The sequence below is a fragment of the Nomia melanderi genome, chromosome 7, assembly GCF_051020985.1.
Source record: "Nomia melanderi isolate GNS246 chromosome 7, iyNomMela1, whole genome shotgun sequence".
Lineage (NCBI taxonomy): Eukaryota > Metazoa > Arthropoda > Insecta > Hymenoptera > Halictidae > Nomia > Nomia melanderi.
Genome location: NC_135005.1, coordinates 5,519,471 through 5,541,175, shown reverse-complemented (window position 1 = coordinate 5,541,175; position 21,705 = coordinate 5,519,471). Strand labels below are relative to the sequence as shown.

At 33.3% G+C, this 21,705-nt stretch overlaps 1 protein-coding gene across 1 annotated transcript in view; it reads right to left on the bottom strand.

Moving 5' to 3' along the window:
* The window catches only part of p130CAS (Serine_rich_CAS and FAT-like_CAS_C domain-containing protein p130CAS), a 191,693-nt gene that overhangs the window by 55,943 nt on the left and 114,045 nt on the right, over positions 1-21,705 (bottom strand). Inside the window, exons 2-3 of the mRNA XM_031970481.2 lie at positions 17,525-17,674; positions 6,412-6,561 (exon numbers count right to left, since the gene is read on the bottom strand). Coding sequence (XP_031826341.1) covers positions 6,412-6,561; positions 17,525-17,674 — 300 coding nt within the window. The remainder of the gene's footprint in view (positions 1-6,411; positions 6,562-17,524; positions 17,675-21,705) is intronic.

Genomic DNA, 21,705 nt, shown 5'->3' with positions numbered 1-21,705 from the left:
CATAGTGTATCGAGCCTTTTGTGGGGAGAAAGTCCTCTTCAGGGTAAACCGCAAGGGTACTGGGCCCAAAAGGGGTTGCGCATCTAGAAAATCAGTTGAGGGCTTTGTCGTATCCTGAAGTTTATGGTATTGTAATGGCTATTGTGTTTTTGGAGTCGAGATGACAGGAACGCTCGTGTTTGCTGAAACGTACGGCGCGATAAATTGCCTTCTGGAGTCCTGATCCTATGGCTGATTTGTAGGAAGGTGCGGGTGGTCCGTTGCATCGGATATCCGAGTTTCGGGTCGGATTAGGTTGAAAAAATTTGAGAAGAATTGGGCAGGATTGGGTAAGATTTCAAACGTGTCCTCTTGCGTATATGTGTCTGTACTTTATATATAATATATATGTTTGGGATTTCCACATTTTCTGTGTTGGGGGCTTGATTTAGACTTGGATTTTAATCCTGTGCCATATAATATCGTCTCAGATTCGTGAAGAACATCTCACACGAAAATTAACAAAATAAATGTGTCAGTCAATTATTTTGAGTTCAAGTTAAATATGTATTATTGTTTTGTTATCAATTGTTATGTTTTAAAGTAATATAAATAATAGTCGATATAGATGGATATGGAATTCTTTGTTTCTAATAAATTAGTAATGACAAAGTATTGTATTTCTAGTGAGCGTAGATTTGAAAAAAATTATGGAACAGCGGGTTAAATGTTCATTATATGATTGTTAATATACTTTTTTAACCATATTAAAGTATTTTAAAATACAATAAGACTTAACATGTAAATAATAGAAAAAGATAAAATAGGGCAGTGGACAAAACATATATCATTTATTTTGTTTTATTTTCTAATGCGTATAATATAATTATAATAGGTTGAAAAACACGATAAAATGAATCAGTGAAAAATATAGAATTGAAAAAGAAACTGTATTAACTATTTGATTCCTTATTTAATGAGGAATTCTCACACAAAGTGATCAGCAAAAGAATTAAACATTTTATTAATTAGATCCATACTAAAAAAAAGATATGAGTGACTTTCGTAATCATAAATACCTCGAAAAATACATCTATCACGATGAATTAATTATATAGCTCACTAAATTAAAAGTTGTTTTATGTTTATTACAAAATAAAATATTCTAATTGAAAAATAGTCTGAATAAAATATACGATGAACACAAAAATAGCGAACGGGTAAATATTTTTAGTTTGTAAATAGTATACCGAGGGTTTACGAAGGGAGCACTGTACACTTTTGTGTACCAATGAACCCTCACAATGTATTTAGGTAGTATTGTAGCAAAGATTAAGAAGGTTAAATGTAACGAAATATTAAGAGCCGTGACCGTAGCTTGTAGCCGAATACGCTTGGAACAGAGGGACAAAGTGAATTACGGTTAATGGCATGATGGATATCCGACCCGAAATTAAATAGCCAGAAAAACAACGATGACAATGTTATAACAGTAAACAGTACGTGCTCGGCCTTCCACATCGATGCTGAATCGTGCTCGAAGAAGCAGGAATCCAGGAAAGTGGAGAAAAAATACGAATTGCTATGAAATCGTGCCTCGAGGTTCATTTGCGCGACAACGAAGAAACTATTAAACTTTTAAAACTTGAAGAAAGAATTACTCGTTCGAAATGAAAAATAATCAGGCATTTTTAAAGTTTGAACGTCGAGAATTACTAGACAAAGAATCTGAACAAGTTTAGAAACCGTAATTATAATACTGTATCGTTATTCTGAAAAACTATCATAATAATAGAAACTATTGTGAAACTACACTTATAACACATCGGTATTGCAAAAATAGCACATTTTAACTTTCCAACGTTTTCAATTTTTCATAACTAATATTTTTAATAAAAGAATTGCAGAATCTTTGATAATATGTATCATGCTTAGTGCAACTTGTAAAATTTATTAAAATATTTTCAGGTTGATACACTATCCAACGGTCCATACATTATTTAATTTAGTTTGTAATTATAAATTTTATTTTTATGATAGTTGACCATTTCCTGTAATTACTAAATAATCTATAAAAACATGTATTTCTATCATACGGATATATTTAATATAAATCGAAACAGAACTATTTCTGCCTTTCATAATCACTGAAAACATTCCTTGCATCATTATTTAGTTTCTCTACTCAAATACTTTCTCCCAGGAATAGTGGCGCAGATTAAAATATGTGGATATAGATCTGTTATGGACGATTAATTTAGAATATCAATATAGTCTGGCGTTGGTCTTGTTCAAGTTGTTCTGCTAATATTTTCTATTAACCATCACCGAATCGATGAATTACGGCGAATTTAAACCGCAATTAGAGCGTAGGCTCTAGTATCCCAGAGATCTCCTTTCTCATTGCGCAATACGAGTACTAATGTTGCAATTATTCATCGATAAACGCATCTTCCGCGTAACGATACCAACGATTTCGCTGCTGAGCATCGATGCGTTCTCCATTTAGAGAGAATTATCCGTGCGTATATTAAGTGTGGCGCGCTAAATATGCAACGATTCATATGATTAATCCCCCATATCTATATATTTTCATTTCGTGCCAGTTAACATCTGTCGTGTACATATTTCGTAATGAAGATCGTGAATCGGGGGGCTGGCGCCAAATGGTAATTTACTGCGGGCGGGTTTGTACTACGAATTAATATGATTTAGCACATTTTGTATTATTTATTATGGGTACAGTGGAATACTCGTCGAGTGCACGCGTACTTAAATGTATTAGTCAATTTGAACTTTCAAGATGGATTGAATTTCTTGCTTTTAACGATTTGATTGCTATTGTCGTAGCTGTGGCTTTGTGTTTGCATTCAGTTGATAATTATTATTAGAATTATGTTTTACTATAATATATTATAAAAGGTATTACAAATATTCCAATGTTTTCTGCAAGAGATTTGATGGATGATTTAATGGTTTTTGATAACTTTGCGCGTTTCGGAAAAGCGACTTTATTTTTTAATGATATTCAGTTTTTACATCTAAGTTCTTAGTTAGTTTCCAATTCTATAGTTCATCGTTTTTAAAAAGAACTATTGAATAATGCGTAACATTTGTGTTTATTCATGTGTACAATTATTTTATTTTATCAACTTTAATAATTCAAATATAGTTGTCACCAGCATTAGAATAACCCGAGGTAATTCACGAGGAGGTTGTACGATCGGACTTGTACCTCGCGTGGTGTTCGGTTAATTTGCGTCTACTGTGTGAATTTAGTGCATGTGTGGTACATGTATAGAGTGTATGTGTTTAATTTGTGCATTTAATGTGTGTCTAGTATATTAATGGTTATTCCAATGTCTGCAGACTCTTAGTACATCATGTTTCAAAGGGTTGTTGTAAAGGGACCACTCTAATCTTCACATCTATGGTAGATTTATTCTCAAAGACCATTTTGTAATGCTCGTAAACTCGTTTGAATTCGTACAATTTTTGAAGGGAAGAAATATGTTTCCTTTCTCACTTATTGCATATAGAAAAAACATCGTGGAGACTTGCACTATGAATCGATATAATATCGATAATCGATGAAGCATCGAAATCGAAACCAATATATATATATATGTTGCTGCAGAAGTTTCAGGGATTTTCAACCTCTTGTTCTATGATATCTATCACATCTGTGCTTGATAAAACTACTTTATCGTTATTATTGGGTCATCCTATAAATAATATGGTGTTTAATACTTCTCTTATTTTTAAAAATACAGGCAAATCAAACTTTTTTTAAAGTAATTGTAATGTATAGATAGACAATTTATAGATAATGAAATAGAATATGTTTTAGATTGAAATCAGATTTGTTTATCTTTATTTGCGAAAATAGAGGAAAATTAATTCAATAATTTAATAGATAAAGAAAAAAAATTGATACTTATTCTGTACCTACATTTACTTTAAAGGTTGAAGATTGATAATAGACAAGTAGCATTTAAAAAATAAATAAATAACATATAGATTTGCCGAATTCAATTGAACGTTTTCATCAGAAGACTGAGTCGATATTATATAAGGGGTTAAACACGAGAATTTATATTATTTTCCTAAAACTTTACAATTATAAGGTAAAAAGCGTTGCCACAACACAATTGAAAATGTATCAATATCGAAGGACAATATTGAAAAGCAATGTAAGCATTACTTCAAACATATTCGTGACTTCTCATACTCCCCCGAAACTTCAGCAACCCATATACCTAATAACGGTTGCAGCTTTATTTTGGTTCTCTACAACTGTTTCAATCGAAACCGATATACAGCAGTTAGGAACAGTTATTATTGGGAGCTCTTCAAACCCCAATTGATCTTACAGCATATACACATGTACAAAAACAAAACAGAAACTAGCACAAAGTGTCGTTGTGCCCGTTGTCAAAGCAAGCGTCCTGCCGATGCTTCGAACGAAATTCAGACGAGGCTAATCAATCCGTTCGCGGTATTCATTTAGCTGTACGGTCGTTGGTGACAGATGCTCAGCAACGCCAATAGCAGGCGACGCAGTCAGTGGCCAGAAGGAGAGTCCGGGAAACGAATTGGTCGTCAGCTGATTTTGACAGATCCCGTTTCTACGCGCAGCTAGGGCCTATATAACCGTAGTTCCGTGGGGGATGGGGTGCGCCGCGGGAGGGACGGGAGTTATGGTGAACACAATGGAACCACCACCGCCGCCGCCACCGTCGACGACGACGCCATTGTACGTCCGTGCCCACGTATAAAGTCGATCGATGGGGACAGAGGGCGGATGGGGGTGGCGGGTTTCGAACTTCATGAATTTCTACGTCTTTTCAAATCGCGAATAAATTAATGCGAGACGGCAGCTGCGTGCGCTGCCAATAAAATTCACCCTCGGGTGGGATAATAGATCGAGTGATACCCAGGCCAACCCAGTTAGATTAAGCACTAAAGGGAGCAATCGGCAGTTCTACGGGCAGATATTTAGACGAATCTTTCGCACCCGATCCTTTTTCTTTCTTTATTGTATACTTTACGATGCGTCAACGTCATTTGCGACTACTTTAAATTATGCAGACAATTATCTATGTACATGACTGTATTGTGTATTCCTTAGTTGTGGATGGCTGATTAAATTAAGTGTACTGTTTTGATTTCTTTTAGAAATTTTAAAATATTAGAGCATGAATGAACTCTTCGAATTACTTCTTTAAAGTCTTCTAAAGCTAGCACCCTGTTTTGCAATTGAGTCTGATTTTTTACTTAAGGAAATTCCCACGTGATGGTAACCCTCTTAACAGGATTTCGGTGGTTGGGTTCTCAATTAATGTCATGTTATACTTTTCGATAATCAGTCTAGTAATAAGGTTTTTTGATTTAATAACTTCGACAGCTGCTAGGATACTTCTGCAATCAGTAAAAATGATAAATTTGTTGTTTTTAGTATTGAGTGCCACCGTTTGATTTACCTCAACAGGATTACATTCGTACCTCCATTTGTACGGTATCGTTTATACGCGATCCAAATTTAACGACAAAATACTTTTATTTTTTGAAATGGCAACATTATTTTTTTGTTCAACTGGGAGGAAGAAATATGTATTTGCGAAATTTGTACCAGCTTTTCTATCCAATAGTTTGTTTTGGAGTTACAGAATGTACGCAATATTCATTCGCGTTGAACAGATCCATTTACTACGTGAGACGGATACCCCGCGTAAATGAAGAGATGAGTGTATATGCATAAGGATTTCCGATGATGCCGTATGAATTTCATTTCGGAAACAATTCATGCTAATACGTTACTTTGATCGATTGGATTGTTTTCTGGTTGTCTGCATGTTTTGAAATTCGGTTAGAGAAAATGAATCAGGTTTGTTAGTTTTCATTGTGGTTCTTTATTTGTTTTGTTTTTTAAATATTCTTAAGAGATTTATTTATGAGTTTGTTACTATTAATTAATTTTTGTGACTCTGTTACTAAAATTAATGATTTATTTTGTATGTTTATGTTTGTGTAAATGAATCGTTGAAGATTTATTTCACTGAAGATTTCAGTTGATACTGTGAATTTGATCGATTATTTAAGTTTTTTGTGAATTCACAGTGTATTATTTTGATTAACACTTCGTAAAAGTTGAAGCTAATATTGAAGTTGACTAATAGTTCAATTCACTAGACGTGTTTCCCCATAATTTTCGTTATTAGTTTGATGAAACTTCATTTATTTAAATCTAAATTTTAATTTCATGCCGAGAGTTTAACAAACCATATAATATATTCAATAAATATTTCTAGCGGTAAATTATCATAAAATAAAGTAAAATTTATGGCTGAAGTAAAGGAGCAGTTGCATTGTCTACAGGAATATTGTGTGCCCCATGAATTTAATAATAGGATTGTGTCACAAATGACTCACCCTGTTTGGTTGAACGTGCCAGCTACGCCGTTTTCCATGCCTCTGTACACCGTCTTCAGAAATGGTTAGGTCAGGCCTGCTGCCAACCAAACAACCCCCTGTATCATATTGGCCAACCAGGAGTCTCAATCGATTTCCTGGACAGATGCCCTGGACAAAAAAAGAAATTATACGTTTCATTGATATTATATCACAAGAAAGTACATATTCTTTTTCATTGAGAAAAAATTCGTTTTGAAAATCGTTGAAACATAATATAATACATTTATAATACATCATAACTGTATAGATAAGTAAATAAATTAATACAGTTAAAACACAATATTCTCACATTGTTATAACAACTTTATGTAGATGACTACAATATGAGAATATTGTGTTTTAATTCTGTTAATTAATTAATTAATTTATTCATTAATATATATATGTGTGTGTTATATTATGTCTCAACGATTTTCAAAAGTACATTTTTTAACAGCTTTGTGTATATTATATATAAAATAATACATAAACTTATCCTATAAATTCGAGTCCACACACTCTTGAATATATTAATTAACTCGAATTCCGAAACTAAATTGAATTTCTTGTTAATAATTCCACTGCTGTTGTCACGTAGATGTGACTCTGCGTTTGCAATTAGTTGATAATTCTTGTTTTACTATAATGTATTAAGAGAGGTACTACAAGTATTCTAATATTCTATACGAAAGATTTTATTAATAATTTGATGGTTTCCAATAACTTTACGAGTTTCGAAAAAAACACCCTCATCTCCCAACGATATTCAGTGCAGCCGATAAAAATGTGAAGCTTTACGAAAATAACATAAACAACTGAATGGAAACGCTAGAAATGGCGGATTCCCGAAACTTCTGCGGTAACCAACGTATAGCGTCGCAATGGTTCAGACACTTTCCGAAAATACGTAGCATTCCCTGGATACTTTGCAATCGTCGCCAGTTTCGGAAACGAAGGGAGGAAGCTCCAATTAGCCGTCTGTGCATCCGCAGACGAGCCGAGTTCTTGTGACTCCGTGAAATCGGAACGAAAATAAACGGGCTGGGCCGAAGTTTCGTCTCACCACGAAAGAGTCCTCCTTTCTATGCTACGGAACGGTTTCGTATAACTCGACACACTCGGCTGTCGAGATTCTAAGGACTTTCTTGCCTCTTCATGTATCGAGTTCTCCGCGTGTGCGACATATTTCCGTGTCTACAACCCCCGTGTGTCTGTGACAGTTGCAGCTGCTGAACGTTTCTATCTGGCGGTCCGCGAATGACTTGAAAAGGTGGAAAACCGTGGTTATTCAACGTTCAAACATCTTTTGCAGTTTTAGTATGGACTTTATTCCATTGCATCCACCATAATTATATGGAAAATATAATTATACTTTCTTCGGTTCTTCTTATAGGGTAATTCCGAGGGAGAAGATTATATTTTCCTTGAAACACATTTAAAGGAAGACTAAAAGAACTAGAGTATGAGGTTTGATTTTCAACCCCTTGGCGACGCCAGAATTTTGCGGCAGAGCGTATTTCTAAGAAAGTGTATTGGAACCAACGAAACACTGATTTGAACTAAATTAAACCAATATAAAGTAATCAAATTTATATAATATATGACTAACGGAAGATGCAATTGTTGAATTAGAATTCACTTACGTTTGATCTAAGCGAGCTTTGCTATAAGTATTGTCAATAACACTTTACCGGCGCCTACAGTATATGAAAACCAAATTTTTAAAGCGCCTTTAGACGCCAACAGTAGCCAAGGGGTTAAAGATAAATCAAGTGGCCATTTCTTCCACGCGGCTATCTTCTCAGAAATTTTTAGAAAATATAGTTATATTTTATATTTATATTTGACAATTTATATTTTATATAATTGTATTTATAATTATGTGTACTCTTATTTGAAATTTATTAACCTTCCAACGGTGGATGTTTTTAACTACTTTGTATATATAAGCAACGTTGTTTAGGACTATTCAAATTGTTACTTACATAGTTCATTTTTTAGATACATTTTCACACGTAGATATAATACTTTAAGACGCGTTGATCTTATTACATAATTAGTTTGATATAATCAACTGAGAATGCAAGGTAGCTAAAAATAGGTAAGACGTTAAATTAAGTTTAAAAATCTGGGTTAAAATGAACCCAAACATTATACTCCGAGGGATAGTTCCTATTAACTTTTAGAAATTTTAATTCTACTATCATTTTTTTGTAGAACACTTTGGCTTATTTTTAAAATCCCATTACTTTGATACCTACTTTTTTGATAATTCTTTCTAAATTGATGAAAAAAAATTTACATACAAAATTAATAATATGCATAATACGATCAATTGTAGACGTTATATTCCGCTTATGGCAAAGTATAGACTCGTGATTTAACTACTCTGTACGGTGACAGTAGGACATTGGCTATTTCTGTAATGTATCAACATTCTATTTCCGTATAATCTACTGAATGACCATTTAGTGCCATTGTTTGAATAATTACATGATTGATAAGAAAGTGAAGCTGTAATTGCTTAATGCAATACCAATGAGTTAATCTCATCAGGCGTTGAGACAGTTTCAAATATGATTGGAATATATTATGATATACAGGCAACAAAATCTTTTATTTAAATTTCTTATTTTACGATCTTTTTTCATGAAAGTAAACGGTTAAATAGACAGCATAAGAATAGTTAAGCCATGTTTAATCTAAATATGCCTCTTTTGGCAGTATTTGAATTTGTTAAAAAAAGTACTAATACATTTCAGTGTCCTAGATATTACGAAAAGTAATGTGGTTTATATTTAGCTGTGAAAAGTATCACGTTTGATAGAGATTGCTAAGGATTCTATTGATAACATAAACAGTTAAATGATTTTTATATTTATATAAACGTCTTTAATGAAGTAAGTAAAGGATACGAAAGAAATAAACACAAATATGAATTAATTGTGTAAGTAATAATATAATTATAGATTTGTATTATATTCTTTAGATACGATTTGCTATTATATTTCTTATACACCATTATCGATAAATTTTGTCCTTTTTAATGATACTTGAATTTTATATTTAGAATGTCTACTATACAATGCAATATCCTGCTTTGAAATTTACCTATTGTTTTAACATTTTTATTTCCATATATTTTTCATATAGGTCATACTTCACTTTAAATGAGGCTACTGTTTGTGCGGAAATATAAATCGTGCTTGTATTTGTGGTATATTTGAAACATGTTTGTCATCGATCTAAACACTGAAGTGTACCATTTTTCGTAGCTCACGTCGTAATAACGAATTATATTAAATAAAAGTATTTATTAATTCACCTTGTTCTGATCTAAACAGCTAAAAAAATCAAAAGTACGTTACAGAAGTTATGAAAAACATTCTAATTTACATAGATTCTGATTATGGTCCTATAGAATTATTGCATTATACGTTGTGTACTAATTCTATCATTCTATCTTCCAGTTCGATCTTTTCTGCGATGAAATAAAGTGCAGAAAGTGTAAGATAAGAAAGAGTACATTTTATGTTTCAGTTTCTTTCGCTTTAGATAGAGGGCTCCGGCTATAAAAAGGGGTATTAAAACTGTGATGGTCGGTTTCAAGTAGGCGTGATTTCAGTCAGCCAACAAATATCGGCCGCCGTTATGCAAATGTGATTTCGTTGCTTTTAAGCCCACCGTATACTAAATTACGATACTCGTTCTTAGCACTCTGCATTTAGCCGCAGATATTTCTTAATCATTATTGTATAAATATTAGATTTTATGGTTTATACAACGAAGGTTTTATTAGTTTCTATGCAGTTACTGCGATTACTTCTGTAAGTATCGTATACAAAAGTTTTCGAATAATAAATTTTCCAATAGAGTATATTTTACAGCCATTAAAATATAAACTTACATACAAATTATATAATTGAGATTGTATAATAAGCAAAAGTTTAGTTATAGATAGGAACTTAGTCAAAGACAAAAAATTGAGAAACTAATTAATCAACCAATATAGGCATTGGTACAAAGTGTAATGAATAAAGGAAAATGCAGCATTTTAACACATGGTTGACGAGTCACGAGTTAACTCATGTTTGGACTTGCATTAGCCATTTCAATATTCGAACCGCAGGGAAATATAGAATATTGCAAAAGTAAAATATTTAAAGTTATACAAAATATATGTCCAACTTTTCATTTCAATTTATTATGTATAAATAAAGTATACTGAAATTTATTTAAATTGTCTCAGTTTCATATTTAATTACGGAATAATAACCAGTGACATGGGATAACTTCTGCGTAAAATTACCAGTCAACAACGCGTTAAATCAAATTTCAAAAGCAGTCATGCGACCGGTTCGTGTTACCGTCAGTGTTAACACATTGAATACTGTACAATTTCATAGAACTAAACACGCAAAATGGGAAAAATATAATATTAGATCATTTGATTGAATTGCATTATTACTATTGCACGTTGATCTAGCTGAATGTCACCGCGTTAGATAGCATTACTTATAATATAGAAATGTTTTTAAATAATCATCGTTTAATTGAGTGAACTATAATAACTAGATTCTGTTGGGAATTACCGGTGTCTTCCACGGTATTCAACGCGTTAATAATATTAGCAACCAGGCGAACGAAGCCGCGGATACGAGCTAGTAATTTCTAATTTCGATCAATTCTCTTCGAGCAAGCATGGGCCAGCGGAGCGATGAACAGGAACGAACAAATGCGCGCGTTCATTTTCGAAACGGCGGCGGCGGCAGGCGCAGACGGTGCCCGGTGTGTACCCAGCTCTACAAAACTGTTCATTTGCCGTGGCATACGAGGCCGAAAATGACAATGGCCCGGGACGAGTCCTGCGCCATTACGGATCCTATTGACTCGCGAACGGAGAAAGGAAAGCCGGGGCTCGATCATGTTCGCCCGTGCACCCGTTACGTAGGCGCGGGCCGCATCTGCCGTTAATTTTCGTGCGGACGTGTGAGACAAATCGATTTCGGAGTCAATGACGTGTCCCGTGGATGAAACCGGGCTCCGCTACTTTGACCTGCCTTCGATTTGAGTTATCGGTTGGCCAGGGATTTTGTGCAGTTTTTATTTTTCGGACAGACAAATAATCGGTTCCAAAGAGATATTCTGAAGCATACTTTGCGAAATACCTCTAACCATTAAACACGTTCTAATAAATTGTCTTCGTTTCTCCTCTAAAAGAAGAAGAAAAGTAACATTAAGTCTGATATGAAGACGAACCTGAGTGATCCCACAAGTATTCAGAATGTGATTAAGTTTTTCAGACAAATTAACCTCCTGAGTTCATTATAATTAAGCTATGTCCATTCGGAAAATCTTGTATTATGTATTAAGTACTATTAAGTACTAATGATTTTACTGTTAATGTGACCACCTTAAAAATAAACTCAATATATAAAATAAACTCTATATATAAGAAATAACAAGTGAATCGATTTTTCAGTAAAAGGAGAAAACCCTTATGAGAGGGGTGTAATAAAACTGAGAATTATTATATAAATGAGATAATTTATTAAGAATATTTATTAAAAATATTTGCAATTACACCCTGTGAAAAATAGACAAGGTCAACACAACACAGAGAATATATAATTTATTAGAAATGTATTCCGTCAAAAATACTAAAGATATTTGTAATAAAACTCTCTAAAAGATAACAAAAGGTTATAATTTAACACTGAGAATACATAATTTATGAATTTACGTTTAATATTACGAATAATATTAATAACATTCAATGTGCGTCAAACTGACGCGTTCCGTAAACCTACATAGTGTTGACGCTGAAACTACCAAGCAATTAGAGCGACTTAGTTCCAATTTTTTATAAAAATTAGAACAATACGTTTCTAGAGATTCGAAGGATGACCTAGTCTTTTAGTTGTACAAATACGTGAATTTAATTGAAAATCTTCCGCAGAAACGCCTTCATAATGAAAATACTTGCAAAATAAGAATTCTAAAGTGGGCCAATTTGACTCATCCGGTAGTTTTAGTGTTAAACACATCTTTTTCTATGAAAAAAGATTGTTTTCCATTGCGTGTTCAGTATCGCGCGATCTTTCCAGTCCGCCTACTACCGCATCCGTCATCAGTTTTCGTGCGGACGTGCGAGGCAAATCGATTTCGTAGTCAATGACGTGTCTCGTGGCTGAAACCAGGCTCGGCTACTTCAGCCGTTCTTCGATTCGAGTTAGATACTTAGGGTATCGGGGAGCCAGCCTCGATTCGCGTCGCTGATCTTGATGCGAGCACCGTTCGAATGAAATAAATCGTTCCGCTGAATTGGGGTTAAACTGGCAACACGGCGCGTGATTCGCTGAAGCGTCGCGTCGCTTCGATCCTTCGCGATAACAATGTTGTTAGAAGAGTGGGCTGAAACGGAGGTGAGCGTACCGCGAGATGATTTCCAACTTGATGGAGTATGTTGTTTCGATTATGATGCGTGGGATGGATGACGTGTTGTAAGGTGTTTTTCATGAAGCGATGGTGAATAGTAACTTCATTCTTTTCTAACACTAGGTTTATTAATCGGTCGATTCAACGAATATTATCATTAGGTTTATGGAATGCGTCAATTTGACGTATATGGAATTTTATGAACACTATTTGGTACATATTTACGTTGACTTTGATTGATGCTATTATAGCAGTATGTACCGCAATTATCTTTTTTTAAACCTTTCCAAATGAACGAACATTGATTTATTATCTTTCAAATTTTTTATTTTTAAATTTTACATTAAACAGTTTACGAACATCTTTTAAAAGTATTACAAAAACGAAAATTTTATGTATGTCACTAAATTGCTTATAAAAAGTAGCAAACCTTTTCGCTTACATTTTCACTGTATATTTACCATTTACAAATAAAAACACTTATTAGCAACCATATGAACAGCTTGTACAGATAAAATTGGAAAAGAAAATATCTGTACAAGCTGTTTTTTTCCCTTCCTTGACTTGTTTTTTTTTTAAAACAAAATCACGTTCGACCAGAGAATTACGCTGTAGGTTTTAAACCTGCGGTGCGGATAGGAGGGTTGAAATGATCATGCAGGGAGATTCAGTTGCAACAACCCGTAACCCGTAATCGGTAACCAGAAAGTGAGTAGAATTTCCTCGCAAAGTAGCACCGCATACTGCATCCCTGTTTTCCAAATTCTAGTTAGGCCTTTGGTGATGGTTCTTTTTTAACGAACACTATATACGTTGTACTATATTTTCCGTCAGTATCGAAGGGGTCAGTGTGGTTAGCACTAACTCGTCTATATAAAATTTTAATTTTGAAAGGCCATAGTAAATTTAAAGAAAGTGTAGAATTTTAACAAAATTATTTAAAGGATATTGTATTTACAATTTTTACAATTTAATTGGGTCGTTAGGTTTTCATATAGTCATGTATCATCTCAACCCAATATATTGATTATATTGGGTCATTCCATAAATAATGCGGTGTTTTATATTTCTCTTATTTTTAAAAATAAGGACAAACACAGAACTATTTTTTAAATCATTTCGCATATGTAACGCTTTTATTATTAACGGTTATCAATTTTTTTATACATTTATACATTACACAACAGTAACTCAAATTGAAAATCATAAAAAAGTAGGTATTGTTAAATACGTAAGATACTTTTTTTACAGACTTGCAAAGTATTGCCAGCGAAAATTGTCTAACTTAACCACCGGCCGGTTCAGTGCTAAGACATCAACAATTACATAATAAGAAGGCTGAAACCCACCATTGCGACGAATGCGATTCAAGTGTTAATATCCCTCGTCAGCAGGCAATCTCTCACAAGAACCTTCCACCGAACAATCTCGCGATACGATGAAAAAGAAAAGTCGACTTCCTCGAACCAGCGTCATCTTTGATCCGAACGAAGTATCGACTGAGAGATACAAGAAGCGTATCCTTTGACGCGGGACAGCTCGAGGAAATCGCAGATAAGCCCTGACGACGAGTTTGCCGTAGGTCGTGGACCGCGCGCAGAAATCTTTCGAACAGATGTCGAACGCGGAAACGATCCAGCCGGGTCGCGCTCGGAGGCTCGTTTCCCCGCGTTTGTGAGAGGTCTTTACACGGTATCCGAGACCGCAGATGAAGATCTTAGATCGGAGACTGTAACGGTGCAGCCGCGCGTCCCATTTCCGCGATAATAATGCCGTGTCACGTGTCACAGAAGAAGGGAGACAGCGCGCAGCGTACAGTGCGCGGCAAACGAAAGTCTCTCCATGGATCCGGCCGTGTGTTTCATCGGGGATAAGCCGAGCGCGTTGCATCGGGATGCATAAATAATGCAGCGGTGCACGTCTATACGTCGGCTCACGTGTCTCTTGTCCGGTACGCTTGACAAACTCCATCGGACGTTAATAGTCCGCGAGCCGGTCTTGTCTTGTCGCGAGCCGAGCATATATAATGGCGCGTTTACACGAATTGAACGGACGCTTGTTCGGCCTGTTTCGGGTTGGTTACGTTGTTCAACCTTTTACCGTAGTATTTCCTTTTGCTATTAACACGATGAATGCCATCCAAATCAATTCACTATAATTCACTCGATTAAACGGTGATTATTTGAAAGCGTTTCTATGTTATAAATTACATTACCTGATGCAGTGACACTTGACAAGATAAACGTGCAATAAAAATAACGCAATTCGATTTAATAATTCAATATTATATCTTTTCTCATTTCGTGTATTTTGCTCTGTAAAATCGTGTGGAATTCAATGTGTTAATCCTTTGGAAACCGGTACCATCGCAGTGGCGACATTTAATATTTGTTTTCATAATAGATGTTGCCAATATGGCGGCATTATCTTTTTTCTGAGTACAGTGTTGTTTTACGATTGAGAGGTATTGTAAGTATTTAATATTCTCTACAGCATTTATATTCAATAAAATACATTTACTTCACAAACATTGAAATGGCTAATGCAAGTCCAAACACGAGTTAACTCGTGATCTGCCAGCAATGTGCTAAAATTGTGTAACTTTTTACTAGCATCAGTTTGCAGGAAATTTAATTTGAACATAATGAATTGATAATAGAAAAATAGTTTTTCACTTTGACCCATGCGCAATGAACAATATTGGGGGGGGGGGGGCGGTGGTTAACCGTCTAACCGGGGGTGAGTTTTTGATTTTTCAATATGAAATTGCGGGCTAGTTTTATTTGTTATGTAGATACGTTCTAAGAATTAGATGACAATTGATTAACTAACGAGACTAATAAATAACGATGATAATTAACAATTGCCTGATAAAATACTCAAAAGAGGTTAACGCTCAATTATGCGGGAATATTTGACGAAATATGTGGAACACGCATTCCACATTGCTCTCGATTGGAGAGTTAATAGTAGAATAATTACATCCGTTAAAATGGCGGGTCTCAGTTTTCTTATTTCACCACTGTTTATGTTTTGAACGGGTTAATTATGTGAAAGGATTTGTAAAATATATATTAGGTATTGGAAAAAGTTTTACACTATCTTATTACCTCAATATTTGACAAAATATTGAAACTAGGACAAGTAACTATGTATGCACGCTGATTTGAAGCTTGTTCTATTCGAAAAGTAATATAGTACCTCATTTTATTCGAAATATATGTTATTACTAATGGTGCATTGAATAATGGCCTTTTGATGTTAAAGTGAAAGTAACTATATAATTTACTTTCTAATTTTTAATTTTAATTTTAATTTTAATTTTAATTTTAATTTTAATTTTAATTTTAATTTTAATTTTATTGTTAAATATACATGTAATAGAGATCTCTACTTATTAGTTTCAATTATACCGAAGCTCTCTGCTACCGAAATAAATAACATACGAAGAAACCCAAGTGAACTGTTACGATCCGTTCAAAATAGAATACGAATAGAATACGGTTTACAATGGTCAACGAACACAGAGCTACTCACAAATAGCAGTGTGGTCCCGACATAAGCGGTAGGTCGTTCGATCATCAGGATTCGATAAGTAAGGCAATTGCGGGAGTTCGTGGAATGAGTAATCGTCGAGTTTACCGAAGGGGTGGATTCACCGAAGACTAGCGCATCCTACAAAAAATCGAGCCTGGGATCGATAGAAAGCTTCGGCCAGATGCAGTGAGAAGAAATTTTACTACGATATTTATTTCCTAGCAAAATATTAACTTCGTTAATGAGTCCGTTCGTTTTGGCGGTAGTAGCAATTTTAAGAAATGCTATTTCGAAGTTGTTATTTACTTATAATAAGTGTAACATGATTGAAAGAAGATAAAATGAAATTACTAAAAGCAAATTGTGTTTAAGGGTCACTTTTCATAATTACAAATTCGAAATATAAAGTCGTATTTAAAGGTTGAGGGAGAATACTTTGGTGTTAAACTTGAGAAATTATTTTTATCTCATTTTTCTTGGTGTCGTGCCTTTCTCTTCCTTATCTTTCGAAAATTGTGAATTTTTATTCCTGAGTGTATACAATTTACTGCACGTCATTATAGTTACTTAATTTATCTTTTCATGTTTCATAAAACTGTAGAAAGACGTATCGGTGTTTTCGAAATCTCACAAAGAATTGTTCCGTATACGTAGACAAAATTAAGAGAACAGATAATTTATAGCCTACTTTATAAGTTAATGTAAACTTTTTATTTATAGACAATCTCTGGTTTATATGATATTTTAAGATATTCATACACTATGAGGAACTCATTTATCACGAAAATAGTGTAAGTTCATTTATAATGGAAAACAAAATATTATTATTAACTAAATTATTACTATTAACATGAAAGCATCTCTATAATATATTCATTTTTATTTGAGCTCATATAAACGTTAACAAACTCAGAACATTTGATTAGTATTTTGGAATTTATTGAAATGCACGAGCCCTCAAACATCTCAACAGAAGGGGAAATAGACTTACTTTCATAATTAAGCAGACCATATAATATTCTCCCTTTCTCATTCCTGTCCGTTCCTGTTTCCTGGAACCATCTACTGTGTCTTGTCAGACAATACATTGTAAAATTTCGTTAGATGAAGTAATTACCTGTCTGCCGCGCAGCGCGCACAACCACCACCCTTCAAGACCAGCAGTATTTTGTTCGAGCACGGTGAGAACATCGCCCTTTCGAAAAGCCAATTCGTCTGGAGCTTCTGCAATGTTGTCGTACAGTGCACGCGCTTTCACACATTTTTGCTAGAACAGAAAAATACAATAATTAATGCCTGACAGATGGAAATAATACTCATACAGTTAACACGTGGACTGTCACGAAGAGCTTCAGTGCTTTATGTATCACTTATTCTTTTGTAGCAAAGATGAAAAGGGGACAATTATTAATTATATGGTATCATAGTTCATACGTCACACTATTATCTAGTTATTTACGTTACTGAACATTTATTTTTAATGGAAGTAGGAAATATTTAAGGAAAATTATGAATAAGTATAATTATGGCATTGTTTGTTTATTGTATATTATTATATTATATATCTGCTTATTGTATTCCTATATATTGTAAAACTGCTCGGTAATTTCAGTGTGAAATATCGTTTTAATTTCATTTTAAGTAATAAAGAAATCAAATCACACTAGTAAAGTTCCATTTGTCTATTTACACGCTGCATTAATGCAGTACGTTACATTTATGATTAACAGAGTTCAGAAAATTCAGATCGTTTCTTCTGATGCTATTTTTAGAGGTAAAACGTTCTAATACAATTGTATGACGACCGTTTAAGACGAAATGCAAGTTACAATGGCTCTCGAGGAAACCGCGTCGTACGTCACCCGTATTCAAGTGAGTTCAATTAAAGTGCCTCGGCGGGCTGGCTACAATTTCATAATTTCGTGGCAAACAGTGATGTCATGCAATGAGTTTGACGACGACTATCGGCGAAGAAAAGGCGCCTCGCTGTTCTTTATATAAATTAATACGCTTGTTTACCAGCCAAGTGAATAAATGATATAAAATATCTCTTTCCTACTGATTACATACTCGATATTTTACTATCTTATTTAATTTCAGGTGATTCTTATAACAGGACACATAAGGAATTTAATCCTTTCCACTTGAGAGGCGCTTTTTAATAATAAAATTATAAAATTTAAAAATCAATATTAAATATTATGTAGTGCATGGAACATTGGAACATTGAAATAAAATTGTTCTGTCCATTAATTTATGCAAGATATTTCTGTATGTTATAAGAAATATCATTGATATTTCATCAGAAAATAATAAATATTTGCCGAGAAAAATATTCTCGAGTGCAAAGGGTGATATTTTGTAAAAATAATTCTTCAACAAATTTTTAATATTAACGATTGTATACGTATTGAGGATGAAGTTTTTCTATTGACAGATACATTCTGATTATTTAATTTTTTAATTTTTACCTATATAATAAAGAGTACAATAATAATACTTTTGAACATAAAACAGCTGTGCAATTGCTCAAGAAAAATTGCATGTTTAATAGCAACTCTTTTTGATTACCTAATATGTATTACACAATTTAATTATCGAACTATGTAAATACGTACGTAATTATAATTTAATTACAATACAATTTTGTTCTCTGACTTAGGAATGATTATCTTAAAGCTTAAAAACTTTATATCGCATTTACTTTTGCATCTGTATACAAATTACGGGGGGGGGGGGGGGGACTTAAAAAATGGATGTTCAATGAATTTTTAAACTAATACTAATACAAATCTAATAAACACCGACCAAATATATTTTCAAATGTTCGGTGCTCAGGTGCGTTTCACAATCATTCACCTGAAAGTATGTAGTATAATTTATCTTTATTTCTGCAATATAATCTATCACAGTAGTGAAAGTATTTCGATAAGCGTAGATCAAGGAAGTTTCATGTATTATTAAAATAGTCGACTAAACCAGAGGTATAAATCAAATCGACAGCGTAATTACTGATTTCTTAATTGCCACGTCCTGCTCTGTGATCCTTTGAACGACATCGATAATTGGCTCGCAGTTTCGTCACTTCGATTAATCACGGATTAACGACGACATTTCCGTTACGTTGACTCTGCCTGGGCCACGAAGTCGGACGAAAGCTTGGCCAGAGGTTTTAATCAAGAAGTAATTAGCGCGTGGCGTTACACGAGTGACTGCGGCCGGCTAAGCAATTGAACGTGATTGGAAATTAATGTCGAATTAGCGTAAAATAATTTTCTTCCTTTTTTAAAATGAATGTTACTTCCTGTCATGTTACTTATCTATTAATAGGCTGATCACCAGTGACATTTTCAGTAGTTAGCTAGTGTGCCGATACTGTTTCTTCGAATATTTTTTGTTTAAAATAATATAATAATAACGTTGAAGGATTGTTCAGTCTATTTGAAGTTTCAGTGCTTGTGGAACGCTACAGATACACGATTTTTCGTGATATCTGTAAAAATTAATCATCTACTCAGCTACTGTACTTGAAATTACGTGTTGTCCCGTTAAAATGAATACTCCGTCACGTTTTCAATTGCGGGTTGTTATTTCATCAATAAAATTGTTAAACATAATAAATTGGAAGTTAATAAAATAAGAATACTTAATACCGTTATTTAATTTTAAGAATAATTGATTAGTATTTTAATATTGAAAAAATACATTCCGATTGGAGTGAGTGGCAGTCAACCTGTTAATGATTTGCTAAAAACACAACGAAGTAGATAGGAGCACAGAAAAAAATGGTATGTTTTTTCGATATCTATACCATGTTGATTAATATATTCACAAGTCAGTATATAAGCAGTGCAACGTTTTAAAATATCTTGTAATATGTTACAGTTATTTTTAATCGATTAATTTAATACTAAAGCTATCAAACAGTCAACTTGATTTATTGAAATTTTTCTGTAGAAACTCCAAGAGTGCTACTATTAAGATTTCTATTGATTTAAAATTCAGTGTGCTTATTACTAAATCTATTTCTGTTGTAAGTACTTAGAGAATTGTCTCTTCAATAATTGGGAAAAGAAGAAATCAGGAATGGGTTATTTTCAGTTGTACATTTTTCTTACTTTTGTCATGGTTAGAAGTGATAATAAATACTTTAAAATCAGTAAAGACATAATAATTATTTATACAACATATTTCATTAAAAATAGGAGTGTAGTCCACAAATGACACTTCATAACTGAAAAAATGCACTCGAAACACGCAACAATATTTGCTGTCTTGAAACTTTGTTCTTGGAAATATCAAATAGGAATATTTATTGAAAATGCGTATATACAAGTGATTAACTGTTGCCTGAGTTCAAGTGGTGTACTTGACATGGAGTTATTCGACATGCGAAAATAAATCTGAAGTGCTTGTTAAGACCTTGTTTGAAAAAAACGAGATTAAACGCCTTCCGTAGGTAACTATATAATTAAATATAAGTATGCTCAGCTTTTCGAATTTTTAAATTGGATTGCTTCGAAAAACGGATTTCAAACAAAAGAATTTTATTCTCCTTTTGTGCTTATCTTCCATGTAGAATAATTTCCTGTTAATTACATTGCCCGTATTATACCTACATAATCTTGATCTTCTATAAAAGGAGACTTCGAGGTACTTGTATTTACCATTTACATGCCAGAATATTTATGTATATATTTAGGTCGAGGTTTATTTAATTTCTTTACAAAATGTATGAACTATATTTATGTAATTATACCTACTTTTTTAAGTTTAAGTTTTTATTTTTAAGTTACTTATGATCTATCTAAAAGCAACCCTTTGCACTTGAAAATATTTTTCTTAACAAACATACATTTTCTGATGAAGTATCAATGATACTTTTTACAACCACCATAAAAATATATCTTGCATATTTCTGTGATTGATTATAAATTGGTAAAAAATGGTTGTAAATTTCATGACATATTGCAATAGAAAAATAATTGGAAAAAATAATAATTAAATTCAATTTCAATTCTGTGCCGTACTTCACAATTGTACATTCAAAATAAGCTTTTAAATAAAGTATATTGTTTCAACAACGTTTATTGAAGAATTTCAACGTATAACAAAGAAACATAGACATATGTGTTTTAGACGGTTCGCCTTTTTATTTTAGTAGCCCTACAGTGTATTATTCAAAGATACATAATTTTCGTTATTTTATTTTATATATTCATAAGTCACATCATATTTAATTTGTGACGTTACATACCAAGTGGTTCCAAACTTTTGACCAACAGTGTATGACGTTTT